The following is a 14,186-nucleotide window of genomic DNA, read 5'->3' on the forward strand; positions in this document are numbered from 1 at the left end:
ACTCAGGCTAACCACTGTTAAAACAGTTACAAAGGCCAACTTCAAAATAAAAGCCTTTGACGTCTATTGCATTGTCATCCATGTATTATTTGGGGTGCTTATCTTGAAATTGTACTTGGCAACATGCCAAGGTAGGTAAGTAGGTAGGTAGGTCATTTTTCTTTTGAGTTTGGCCGTAATCCCAAGAAACAAGAGGAAGTTTGTCAGTTTTGTTTTTTTTATCCACTTTAAAGTTGTTGCCTTCTAAGCGACGGTCCTCCCTTTCTCCTGTATGTTCATGTGAAATTCAGAAAGATGCTTGCTGGTTTTTGCGTCATCACAACATCTGTTTTGGGACAGATTGTTTCGGTTTTACTGATCTTTCGGTGGCCGAAAATGTGGGGCACCCCTAACTTGTACTGTGTGACACACTGATGTTATGCTGGGATGATGGATGAAAGAGGTTGGGAACAGACTCACCTGTCTCCGTTTCGATCGGCAACACAGGTGAGGCCGGGCGACTCACTAAGTCGGGCATACACCCTTTGCTGTCCTGCAACAAGAGAAAGCCCATCCTCTGAGCCCGGAGTCCCTCCTCCTCCTCCTCCATTGCCACCAGTCGTGCTAGTGACAGCCGATAACTCCGAACTCGCCTCTGACCCCTGACCATTGTTCAGTCCGTTAAGATTGATACCAGCGATGGTGCCTCCGAGCGAGGCCGGCGTGGCGGTGCTAAGCGAGTCTACGCCCATCTCCGAATCGTCTTCGGGCAGTTCGATTGAGCCGCTCAGCACGACGCCGCCTCCGCTGGCGGCGCTGGCCCGACTGGCCGGCCGCCCTAGACTTCCGTAGGGCAAACCGAGCAGGCCCTCTGAGTCGTCTGCGTTACTGCACTCCAGCGAGGAGTCCTCCACAGGCACCAGGGAGGGGGAGTTGCCGGAGGGCCACACCTGCACGTCTGACATCTCCATGAGGGTGTCCTCCTCCGTGGTGGCAATGGGCGCGCAGTCCAGGCTGGAGACTTCCTGCCAGAAGGGCTCGGCGCCCAAAGGTGAGGGCAGGCTGTACTGCAAGGAGGCCGGGGACAGAAGCTCATCCTGCGCCAGCCCATAACCTGGAGTGACACACAGAGAAGCACACTGACACCCGGCCCCCCCCCACCTCGCTCCCTACCTCCCAACCGCAACACCGGGAGCCTGGGAGGGGGAGAGTACCCCTTCGCGCAGGAGCTGGGAAAATCGGGGAAGCGGAAGGAAATGGGGAAGGAGAAGGAAGCGAATACAAGAAGAAGTGCAGTGCTGAAGAAAACAGGAGCGAGGACTTTTAGAAGATGCAGGGCAGTAAAAGCAGCAGCAGACACATATGGACCGACAAGGTTGCACTGAGGCCCACTTGAGACTGATGCTGCTCTACTGGCCGCCACCTGCGTGGAAACCATAGGATTTACAGCCCCCCGCTCAAGATTGAGCTCATTTGTCTATCCAACATGCCTGTATTCAAACCACTCATCACACGTCCCTATCATCCAGACACACTTAATCACCATCGCACTTCTGCATGCATTCGACCCCGCTCTTAGTTAACAGGCAGTTAATATTGTCAGGCTAGAGCTCATGCGTGCAGGCAGTCTCGTTAACATACATACACACATATACGCACCCACGCACACAGACACACACTTGGTGCTGTCAAAACATTTCGATCCAATCAAAATGAGAGCTCTTGAAATATTGAAGTTTGGTATATTATTTGGTATAATATTACATTCGTTAAATCACATTGGACTCAGGTCACTCCCACATCTGAGATAATTTTACTGGACACGGAACGGCAAGCTGGCTAGCTTTTTTTGTAGTTGTCATTTTTGCTTTGTTATTTACAATAAGACTATCACTCCACTTGGAGCAAAAGACAACTTGCAATCTTTCTGAAAATGATGAGCTGGGGAGAACTTATAAATTGACGGAAGCAAAGTAAACAGGCCGTAAAAGAGGTACATGGAGCAGACTGTGAAATAGGAGGAATATACACCCCCTGCCACAAGCATGCATTCATGCACAGCAGAAAGAGAGCAAGAGGACAGTAAGTGTCAGTGTGTCATTCACTTCATGCTTAAGCACTGCTGAGAGTGCAGCGGACATCTGAGACAACTTGCGACCTCAACTACCTTGTGACCTACATGCTACACTAACTCTCACACTCCAAATTGCCGCAGTATGATCACAGTGACAAGTGCCTGTTGCAAGTAACATTCAGACTTAAATTGGGAATCTCTTTCTAAAGGTGCATAGACCATCACCACGTTTTATTACATTTATATGAAATAGTGCTGCGATTACAAATACAATTGGAACATAATGACTTTTCCCTATGTTACTGGTAGTTTACTGTAAAAGCTGATCAAAAGTCACGATGACAGCACGTATCTTTATGACTTAAAATAAAGAGTTCTCTTTTCGAAGTACGATATCCTTTTTTTCGACTAGGAAAATTGCTTTGAAATGTTGCAGAAAGTTGAAGTCACTGGTTTGACTTTAATTAAGATATATTAGGCACCAGTATAAACAGTAAATTATATTCATCTGTATTTATTGGTTAGACTAAACAACAGCATCCACTTGTAGATGTTATCAGTTTTTTTCGCTTGCGGTCTGGAGTGCAGAATAATAAATTACAGTAGCTGTCTAGTTTCCCCTCTTTGTGGTATTGAATCAAAACATATTGGAGAAACATCTACAAAACATGGTCTTGCCTGTATCATCAATAAACTCAAAAGAATTCAGGCAGGAACGCAGTAAAACTGTTTTAAATGTGCATGACTGTACAAAAGTCTTAGGTAATTACAAGCTGTCTCATTTCAATGATCTGTTACCAGGAGGACAGATAAAATTAGACTGGATTACTTAACCCCCTCAAAAAACAATTACGTACAAGAAATGCTTTACGTTTTGCATTCGGACCTGAGGATCTCGATTGTGCGCAGTCCCCAACAGGTTCTCAAATCTGAAAGGCACAAACCCTCATGTAACCGTCTATACATCATTGAATTATTCAAGGAATGCAAATTGAATAAAAACCCGGGAGGGCTCTAAAGTCTGCAAACACGGGTCAATTAGAGTCCAAAAATGGTGAAGCAGCAGTTAACTGTTATGCTGCATGCAAGTAGCATAAGACAACAAAATTAAGTCAACACTTTTAAATCCAAGTAAACATATTTTAAAAACGTTTTAAAATCAAATTGACCATAGGGTCATTTTTTTAATTTCAGAAAGCTACTTTCCTACATTTTTAACTGTAATTAAATCTTTTGTTTTCAAATGTTTTTAAACATTGTCAATGTATGTTCTTTTAGTAATCTTGAGAAGTTGCTTTTGTTCTCTTTGCTTTGCCTTGGAATGTGTTCAGCTGTTCAACACATAAATGCTCTTAGGTCTTGTTTAAATCACATTGAGTTGCCTTGTGTAGATGAAAGGAGCTATAGATATATAAATAAATTGCTTTTACCTTGCCTGGCACATGTAACAGCGGCCTTTTTGAACACACTTTTGCACAGTATTGTAAATATAAAATAGAGAACTATAGTGGTGACATGAAGCACATGAAGCAGCATTGGCTGGAATACCAACATGAATATATTCATGCTGAGCCAAACAGATTGACGGATTGACAATGATATATTTCTAATTCAGATAGAGAAGGAGTGAGGAGTGGCACAATCTGAAATTGATACAAAAACAGCACAACATTTAGATTTTTACACAAAATCATCTACTCAGCGGACACCAGTGATGGGGAATCAGTCACCAAACCACAACATTCATTCATGTACACAGTGGACGATTGTTATTTCTCTTTTTTTTCCCATAAGAAGACCCCTGAAGACAGTAAGGAATATTAATACAAGTTCATGCCATGCAAATGTACCCGTGACATGCACTTTATGTGCAATGTTAGTGATCGTACCTCGTACTGCTCATATCCAACTATGTGCGCGCAAATGCAGGGAGGCATGCAACGAGCGAGGCAAGCAGGGCGAGGGAAGGACATTGTAGGGGAAGAGAAAATAGAAAGGAGAGGGTGATGAACACAGACGCAAAGTAGGGGAGAGAGCGGGTCACCTCCCCTCTCCCAGTGGGTGCTAAGAGCACACACAAGCCTGTGTGAGGTGAATCATTCACAGAACGGACACTTACAAACGTGGGGGGTTTCCACAGTTCCCCCAAAAAGAAAAGAATTCACGAAAGAAAAATGCACGCAAACGTCGCGGGGTAACTCAAGGAAAAAATATGGGTCAGAGGTCAACATGAGGTCGATATGAGGTCAGAGTTCGGAGAGCAGTGAGGAGGAGGAAGAGTAAGGCTGCAAATGACATGTCCACAAAAACAGAGGAGGACAGATTCACAGGTAATGACAACAGGGCTCCCAAAATGACATTCAGGGCACCAACAGCGTTATTAGTCCTAAAGAAACTCAAACTGGCCTTCATGCAACATCAGGCATGACACGTTCATCAAAAATAAATAGGAAAGTCTTTTTGGGCTTGAAGGGGGACTTTTATTCTCTCTTTATATACAGTACTTCTGACTGCGCTGCCTCTCCTTTGCCGATTTTAAAAGGAATGAGAGGAGCCTCTTAATTTGAAAGAGAATCGAGTTGGCTGAGTTAAGGGCCGCGAAGGCGCAAAAGGACTCTTTTTAATGCACCACCTGTGTGTGTGTCTGTGACTATATCAAAACGCAATCCAGGACTCTAGCCTGTCCTTGTGCAGATTTACCAAGCCTCGCACTAGATTTGCACTAAGCATGAAATGGAGCCAGAAGACACAGTATATCCAATAAGTCAATCATTCAGTAGTTTAGCAGAGTCAAGCTGATCTATTTTAATTAAAAACACATTTAACTGTCCAGTATTTTTTTTAATATACCATCAAAATATACCATTGCATTATATTGTAACACTAGCAAATTACATAAAAAAAAAATACAACTAAAAATTATAGAGCTGAAAATGCCTTTGGGAGGCGGGTGGGACAAGACAAGATGGCAATCAGATTCACATCTAGTATGATCTGAATTATTTCCCTGTTCTTTGGGTTTGGTTTCTATGCGTGGTTACATCTCATGACATTGCATCCAGTTTTCACAGAATTGTGCCAGCAGCTTGTCGGAACTCAGAAACAGGCATGAGTGGCCAATTTTGCACTGGTGAAAATGGGCTCAGTAAGATGTAAGGCATATGTAAAAGAAACCATAAGAACAAAGAGTAAAGCAACGTGTGTTGACTTGCTAGTCAGGCAACACTTTTGATTGAAGTATGGTCTGATCACGTACAACAATGCACTGATCAATGCCTCAGGAGTTTAGGTATCAGATAATTGTATTCTATCTAATCATCCCTGAAGAACACGAAGAAAACACAACAGCTAAATCTGAGTTCCATTAATGGAGCTACTTCAAAAATATTACCTTCACCAGGATAATTATCCATTAGAAGAGATAATCATTCAACTAAATCATTCAAGTGTATTTTTTCTTTCTTTCCTTAATCTAGTACCACATGAAGGGGAAAATACTGTATAAACAGCGCTTAGTAAAATGCAGTTTATTTCGCACCACTGCAAACAACAAACAAAAACAAAAAGCTAATATATTAAGGAAAGATATGGCTAAATTAATTACATGCTTACGGTGAGCATGGTCATCGGTGCAAAGGAAGATTTTCATGATACCATCCTTGTAATTAAGCTCATCAGATGGCTACGGTTTATCTAACAAGTGAAACTACTGGAAGGCCCCCCGGGATTTTCATTGCAGTAGGAGTGTCCTGAGTCCACAAGCTTTGTGCTGCGGTTGCTTCCTGCAAAGGTCTCAGGGCGGCAGTCATACGCATTAGATGAGCAAGGAAATAATAGCGGGAATTCAGGGAGGTCTTCGGAGGATGTTAGGGAAGAAGGTAAGATGGCACACAGGCAAATTTGGGCTCAAGAGCTCACCATTGGTCATAGCGGGAGAGAGATGTTCCCTTTCGTTGTGTCGTCTGTTGTTTTCACGAGAGCCTTGCCTGGGAGGCTGTGCTGGTTGGCCCTCTAGCATGGTCACGATGTCCATGCGGTCAATGCTCTTCAGGGCTGCATACAAGGTCTCCACTGCAATGGTGGAAGCCAGCACACAAAAAGGAAGATTCTCAGGATAATGTAGCTGGACTGTGAATGTGACGAGAGCAAAATGAAGCCGCATGCACTGACTTTTGGCTCTCTTGCCCTCACGAGTTGCCCACAGGTTAAGAAGTGCAGAACTCTGTTCTAGCAGGGAGTTGGGATTCTCCACACGAATCTTGTTGATGTCATCCACGCTGAGTTGAAGCTCACGGGCCAACTCTTAGGAGAGTGAAGGAAAAAAAAACACATAACAAGAGGTAGTCCCTCCATCCCTCTATCCAAATACTATAGCCATAAATGAGAGATTTTGAGTTTATTCCATCGGGACAGAGGGAGACGCGCTAAGAGACAAGGGAAACGTGGTTGGTGAGAAGTAACCTGGAAAGCCAACATTGACCTACCTGCCCAACTCAGTCCCAACTGCTCTGTAATCACAGCCATCTTTAGCTCAGTCCTCTCCATGACGCTCATTGATGCTGCAAGAGGCAGAACGCGTAACGCTGACAATCAACCTTGTTCAAAATGTGATGTTGCATATCCGATGACAACATTTATTTTGCTCATTTAGTGAGAACTTCCTGATTTAGGCGCTTTTTACTGCTGAAAATTGATGAAATAAGTTCTTTATCCCTTTCAATTATTTATTTAATCGTTTTTTTTTGTTTGCTTTTGACAGTGTAGAAGTGTGTGATCATACCCATGGCGGGTTCATTCATGGCACTGTATCGTTCTCTTAGTGCCAGTGGGGTCAAAGTTCGCCTGCGGTCTTCACTTCCAAGAATCTACCAATACATTCCACAACAATTAGGGCGGTATAATGATCTAGAGGGCAACATGTGTTGAAGGGCGGCGAATCTCCAGAGTTGTACCTTGATACACGGAGGCATGGTAATGTTGAGGTTACACAACACATGTTGGCTGTCTTCATACTTGGTGGTCTTGCGAAGAAAAGACAGGAAGCCCGTGTGCTCTTTGCTGCTATCTCTCACCTTACGCACAAGCACAAAGGAGCAGTGAAGACACACTGACAAGCTGTAGATTTAAATGAATAGTTCAAGCGGACATGTTTCCACCTTAACAGAGACAGGAAGTCTGTTGTCCCTAAAGGCCTGGAAGCTGAAGCAACGAGGCTGCTGGGCGGCCTTCCGCACTGGTATGAGGTTCCCCGAGCATTCCAGGTGAAGCGGCATTCCTTCCATCACCTGCGAGTGGAATAAGCAAGCTTTTCAAATCCTGTCCAGTGAGGCAGCGCTTTTACAGTTGTGACCGACTGACCTCAATGTCCCTGCTGCGGGCCACTTCTGTGAAGTTCTCATGCTGTTCTAGGGTTTTATCCATCTTATCATCCGTCATGCAGTAACAGCGCAGGCGGCCTTCGCGTAACTCGTTCATCTTGGCGAAAACCACAAACTTTGCCATGTAAGGTACAGCTGACAGTTCTTTGTAGAGAAGGTTGGCAAAGGAAACGGACTCTGCTGTACGAGGACAGTCAGCCAGCCAGAACCTTAGAGGTAGGCGCACAAAAAAAGACAACACATGATGTACATGCACCATTAGGCAAACCCGTACAATGGAAAACATTCAATTTCCATGGTAGTTTCCCTTGGCGTAGCTGTAAAATGATCCAAAATAGTTTTGCCTTACTATACACTGATTCATTCATAATTAAATACATTGTAACAGTTATAGTCGATGATAGGAAAATAGTAATTGGTGTCAGGACATATGTTGAAGTGATAGCTCTCAACTCAGATATTAAAACTTTTGTATTTCAGTAAGGACATAAGTTCCACCTGTGCTGTTTGTGGAAGTAAGAGGCTTTACCGGGGCACCGCCAATGAATTTTTTTGTTTGCTTTTAGAGCGATTCATCTGTAAGCCATTTAATCTAGTAATATTGCAAAATGAGTTTGCAAAATAGTTTTGGCCTCATCAATTTGTGATACATTCATTCTTTAAACTTTTAAAGCTGGAAATTACAACCATTTTAGAGAGGCATCAACTACTTGCAATTTTTCATGGTCCGTGGCAGGGCTCGGTTTTATCACCTTCGACGGAGAGATTTCTGCAGAGGCAATAGAAGTACTGTATTTCTTTTTAAGATTGGATGGATGTTGAATTTTTGCTTAGCTTTCTCATACTGTTAATAAAGCTTTCAGTGTGTTGTCACGGAATAATTCATGCTTGACCTTCATGCTTAGGAAAATGAGCATTAATTGTATTTCAAAAGTATTCATTTCATTCCAGCTCTTGTGCAAGTATGCCTAAAAGTTGTCCTTGCACGTATGGGTGATTAGTGTAACCATGTGAACTTACCGTGCGGACACATTGGTTGTAAAACTGGCACACTCATTAGCATAGATAAGCTTAGTGGTACCAGTGATGTCCTCCCATTGGGCGGCAGCTGTTCCACCTGGGAACCACAAGATGACACCCAGGTGAAGCCACCGCACAACTCATCAAAATATTTTCAAACCCTAACTCATCATGAATCAAAATAGGTTCCTTGGAAGGGCAGAAGAACAACTAGTCCTCCCAGTGGTAATTCTGTGTGTAGTACCTATGACAGAGCAAAGCAGACGCAGACTGGTGGTATCCCCCTCGCCAGAGTCTCGGGGGCTCTCCCGCCAGGACGGAGGCAGGGGAATGCGGAGGCCGATGGGTCGGTGGAATTTGCGGCGTCGGGGCTCCACCGTCACCACAGGGCTAAAGTTGGCTTGGTTACCGAGCAGCTTGGCCACCAACTCATCTGGAACGGGCTGAGCCTGAGGTCAAATGTCAGTGATGCAGACAAGATCGGTGCAGAAGGGATGAAGCAGAATGCACAAATATGATGGCGATAGACGGAGAGAGTCGTGAGTTGAAGTGAGACACAATGGGAAGAGAAAGAAATGAGCCCAGAGTAAATAAAACAAACCAAGTCTAATCTTTTTTTTTTTTTTTAATAATGCGTGGAGAAAATCCAAACAGTTTGTATAATATGGGAAATCATTTTTATTGTGTGAAACTGTATAACAAAGCTTTATATAGATATATTTTCTGAACAAGGAAGAACCATAAAACATTCACCTAAACATCAACGTAAACATACAACTTGTATGAGTGAGAGAAGACTAAAACTCACAACCACATTCAATTCACTTTTGTTTGGTAGTGTTTTGGTTAAGTATTGGTTAGTCAGCTTATTTAATGGAATTGTGGTCGTTAACAGAAAAAGAGGAGGCCCGTTGAGGTCAGTAGATGGTGTGTTTACTATCTCACTTGATTCCTGTTACACATTCAGACATTCAGGTGTCAACATTAATTAATAATCATTTGCTTAATTACTCTGTTTTCTGGAATAAGACTTTGTCCATTATTTTTAGAAAATGACAGTCTTTATAGATCATCTCTTTATAGATACATCTCCCTTTTAGTTGTATTACTAAGAAGAACTAAGGTTCTTCTATACTTGACCAAAATCAAAATGCTAACAGGAAATTGCAGCTAAAAATCTGGGGATTGCTGCATTCAATCTTAATAAACAAACAAAAAGAAAAGAATCACTTTCAACAAGATCCCAAATTGGCTTTCTTAATTAGAACATTTTTGTCCATGAAATGAATCATACATTTAAAGTGTCAACTGTAAGATTTTCTATTACGTAGTTCTAATATATACAATAGATTTTCCCCAACCCATTTTTGAAGTTGTGGAAATAATGTTTCAATATTTACATGAATGTATATACAGCCGATCATTGTAGTGAGCAAACACATGCAGGGAATGAAAGGTCCAATAATGAGGTCATGTTTTCACATTATAGTCAGAATTTTGTATGGATGCATGCAAAAGGTTTTCTTTTCGACACATTCAAATGAAATCGAATGACAGCAAAGGATGAAGGTCAATAAGGCATTACCAGGAAATAAACAGTATATATCTATTTTTTTTTACAATATATGGACACATGTATTGGGCAAACAAGCATAAAATCAATCGATCAGGTCAATTTCCTTACAGGAAAATTTGGACATTAGTCTATGCTTCCAACTTTGTGGTCACTATTCAGAAAACATGATTTGGATGAGTCTGGGAGAAGAATTTAGATTTGAAAACACACATCAGTCATTCCTGACACAAATTGTAGATGAAAAAACATTTTTGAAACATGCGTGAGTTACAGCTACAGTACACATGGAAGAGATCAATTAAATTCACTTCCGTTTTCACATCCAGAAAGACATCCCAAAAATGTATGTCCATAGAGTGCTTGAGGAAGGAAAAGAAAAAAAACCCCACAAGGCTGCAAACTAGTATTCTAGTGCAAAGGTGCAACGTGCATGCATGACATTGACAGCAAAATAATCTCACAAGCATGCAAGGCAAGCTGAAACGACAATGAAGAGATGCAAGGCGTTTTTTTTTTGTTTTTTTTTATTCTGTCGTCCTTCCTTCTTTCCTCTCATCGTCCCAGCTCACCTGCAGACCCAGACGGACTCGTTTGGTGACGGCCGTCTCGGGAAACGTGGCTTGGACCAGTGGCACCAGTTTGCTCGTCAAGGAACCTCCCTCAGGCCCAATCAGGTCGCTTTCTTGCTGGACCCGCGACACCACGGCAAAGTAAAGCGGGAAGTCAGTGGAGATGATGCGGCGAATTCGCTTCTTCCCGAGTTCCTCCTGACTTTCCAAGTCTGCGCGCGTCAGAAAATGACTCCATGAAATGTTTGTGGGTTGGCCTGTGCGCATGTGTGAAGACCTCCATAGAGGAAAAAGTCTTACCCTCATCCATGCCATTGAGGATTGTTTCAAGAACCTCGTCACCATAGCGATTGCGGTGTTCTTTCCACACAGATCCATTCTCACTCCTCAGCACCACAAGCTCACGGTCGCCACGACTCAGAGCAGCAAAGTGCGGGATCTCCACAATCACTGGTCTGTCACATGAATTTGACACAAATTGTTTTGTGAAAACTTCTTCATATCATTTTAGCATTTTTGGACAAAATGTATTATAGTATGATAATTCTTGCCTCCTTTGGTCATTCAATAAATGCATTCTGATTTCAGCACAACACTATTTTATCATAACTTTTGCTTGTGACATAGATTTTGCTTGGATATATGAACATCTTTCGAGTAAAAAAAGTGATGCGTTCATGCAAGCATTCCATGTCCATTAAAAAAGCCCACACAGGAAAGGAAAGAAAGAAACCAATAGCCCTATTGCAATCCAATTCATATGTAAAGGAATTTTAAGTGTACCTCCAAGTGGGTTATTAAGTGAATGACCTTTTTTCAAAAACAACCCAATTTTGGGTCAAAAATGGACCGCTACTATATTTAGGTCAATTTGACCCAACTTTCTAGGCATTTCTGTACAAAAACACCCACTTTTAATGTTGGGTTGGATTAAATTGACCTAAATATTGGGTGTCTTTTTTGATCCATAATTGGGTTATCATCATAATTCCTCAAATTTAGGACACAGTTCTTTCCTCATAAATGGAATAAAGATTAGATTTTTTTTCAACATTTGAGGAAGCCTGCATCTGTCAGCAACACAGGCCAAGTTATGATGTACAGATGCACATTTCTATATCGGAAATATTCTTACCCACGGCATCTATGGTATCGGAGCGAGACTAAAATAGACAAGAGGCAGCCAGTTGGCTGCGAGCAGCCAGGAAGAATAACCCCGGCTAACACAAGCAGCTCGTTAGTTGCAACTACCACATTATTTTCAATAAAAGAATAGAGCAGACTGAACTAGTGTTTGAGTTCATCCTTGTTCACACACTGTAATATTACAGTAGCGGGGTTGGCACCAATGAAAAGGAGGAGCAAGCACCGCTACACTGTAGCATTTTTACCTAGATTTCTTTTATAATAATTTTTGGTCAGTTACAGGCTTCGATTTAATAAGACTTCCGGGCACCGCTAATATAACCGCGGCTCTCCATGAAACTACAAAGTGATGGGAGGGGATAGCTATACAGTTACTGTATAAGGTTTAATAATTTAAGATTTAAATAAATAAATGTACTGCAGTCATATTAAATATGCAAAGTACAATTACTTTTCACATTTAAAAAATTCAGGTATTCACCTACACATGCATGAAAATTCCATGGGGGTGACGCTACATCACGGTTTTTTACTTATCGTGGGGGAGTTCCGGTCGTCTTTAACCGTCAACAGCGAGGAATTACTGTATTTTGGGGAGCACAGTATGAACACAAATGTTTTATGGGTGTGTTAATAAAACGAGATAAGACACAATTTAGTGCCTTCTATCCACATGTCAGTGAAAGTGTATGAACAATTTTAAATCCTCAACTTACTCTATAGCAGTGGTTCTCAAATGGGGGTACGTATATCACTGGGCTTATGTGAAGGCAATTCAGGGGGTATGTGAGGTTTTAACAGGGGTTCTGCAAGCATCAGCAAATCTAATTAAAAACTTTTTCATGCTGTGGCGGGAACAGTACAGCTTTCTTTTTGAATCAAGAGCAAATTAGTTGGAACATGAAGCGACATATTCCTAAATTTTGTTATCGTTCCTGTTTTTGTTGTTGTTTGCAAAATGTTACATGTCTTTATTTCTTACGTTTTACTCGGCCTTGAATTGTCATCATTGATGCAATTTTCAGCAGACGAGTCAGAAATAAAACAAATTATGTTACACGACCTATCTTATAGAGTGGCTTCATAAAAAGATGCCTGGAGTTACGACTATAATTGTGGTTCCAAATTTTAATAAATGAATCACGGATGGCACAGCGCTGGATGAAGCCCCCCCCCCCCCAATCCAAAATTGTGCTGGTCAGGGGGTACTTGGCCGGAAAAAAATAGTTCACAGGCTGTATAGTATACCTCAGTTAACCTGCTCTGCATGATTTTGGAAAAAAAAACAAAAACAAAAACAACAAAAACAAAGAAAATGACCATTTGCATCCTCACCCCAGAAACTGCATGCCAGCCGGGCCAAGGGAGATTATTCTGCTGGCCAGGCCCTCTCCCTCCACAAGTGGCGGTGGGCTGGTGAGCTTCTGCGGCTTCACCAGGCGGCAGGTGATGCGGGTGGGAGCTGCACAGGTTCTTGGAGGAATGATGACCCGCAAACCATTGTGTCTACTGCCTCGCATTGAGCCGCCACGGGCATCCACCATAAAACTGACCAGAAACCTGTTGTTGGACACGTACCAATATATTTTCCTTTTTACATACTGCTCAGGGTTGTGAAACGTTCTGCTGAGCTGACCCTGTGTGTATGGGGCTGGCGACTGGGCTGACGTTGTCTGATGTTTCAGTAGCTGGGCTGCTAGGGATCAGAGAGTCTTCATCGTACTCTTTTGGCAGTGGAAGCGGAGTGTGCTGCAGAGAGAAGACAAAATTAATCATGAACCTGATAACCCAAAGCTGCAGTGTGTTTAAAATGTTCATAGACAATCCTCAACAAAATAAAAAAAAAACATTAAAACAAAACACAGAAATCTGTATTAGAATAATTGATTCATATTAAGTATTATATTAATGGCGTTTATTATTAGCTTGGATATCTTGACTTCTTACCTCATTTAATCCCAAAACATATTTTTATTTATTTAGTTTTCAGTCCAGACACAAAACACACATACATACATTCATATGTGTGTGTACTGTATATGTATATCCATCCATCCATCAACCCATATATTTTCTATAGCCACTTAGGGTCACACGCTTGCTGGTGCCTATCCCAGCTGGCTTCGGGCAGTGGGCAGGGGAAACCCCTTAACCGGTTGCCAGCCAATTGCAGGGCACAATGAGACGAACATCCACCCACGCACCCAATCACATAAGGGCAATTTATATGTCCAATTCATGTGCTCTGCATGTTTTTGGAGTGTGGAATGTGCGGAGGGAACCCGCGTAGGCACAAGGAGAACATGCAATCCCCTCACGGGAAGGCTGAAGTACAAAAAACATAAGCACACACACACACACACACACACACACACAAAAAAATGGAATTGAATGTCTGGACTCTTAAAAGTACCTAAAAATATGTCCTTGGGATTGAGTAAGCT

General features: G+C 42.2%; 1 protein-coding gene across 8 annotated transcripts in view; it reads right to left on the bottom strand.

Moving 5' to 3' along the window:
* Positions 1–14,186, bottom strand: part of ank1a (ankyrin 1, erythrocytic a) — a 41,512-nt gene that overhangs the window by 8,849 nt on the left and 18,477 nt on the right. For 6 of the 8 annotated variants that reach the window (XM_088403472.1, XM_088403550.1, XM_088403789.1 and 3 more), the window contains 14 exons: positions 13,379–13,491; positions 13,078–13,302; positions 10,897–11,051; positions 10,597–10,808; positions 8,696–8,900; positions 8,452–8,548; positions 7,412–7,640; positions 7,210–7,338; positions 7,006–7,125; positions 6,834–6,918; positions 6,538–6,612; positions 6,224–6,355; positions 5,972–6,124; positions 460–1,093 (listed from right to left, as the gene is read on the bottom strand). In XM_088403472.1, coding sequence (XP_088259598.1) covers positions 460–1,093; positions 5,972–6,124; positions 6,224–6,355; positions 6,538–6,612; positions 6,834–6,918; positions 7,006–7,125; positions 7,210–7,338; positions 7,412–7,640; positions 8,452–8,548; positions 8,696–8,900; positions 10,597–10,808; positions 10,897–11,051; positions 13,078–13,302; positions 13,379–13,491 — 2,564 coding nt within the window. The remainder of the gene's footprint in view (positions 1–459; positions 1,094–5,971; positions 6,125–6,223; positions 6,356–6,537; positions 6,613–6,833; positions 6,919–7,005; positions 7,126–7,209; positions 7,339–7,411; positions 7,641–8,451; positions 8,549–8,695; positions 8,901–10,596; positions 10,809–10,896; positions 11,052–13,077; positions 13,303–13,378; positions 13,492–14,186) is intronic. The other 2 variants (XM_088403955.1, XM_088403873.1) reach the window with 1 other exon arrangement.

The sequence above is a fragment of the Hippichthys cyanospilos genome, chromosome 1 (assembly GCF_059441005.1).
Source record: "Hippichthys cyanospilos isolate Australia breed blue-spotted pipefish chromosome 1, RoL_Hcya_1.0, whole genome shotgun sequence".
Taxonomy (NCBI): domain Eukaryota; kingdom Metazoa; phylum Chordata; class Actinopteri; order Syngnathiformes; family Syngnathidae; genus Hippichthys; species Hippichthys cyanospilos.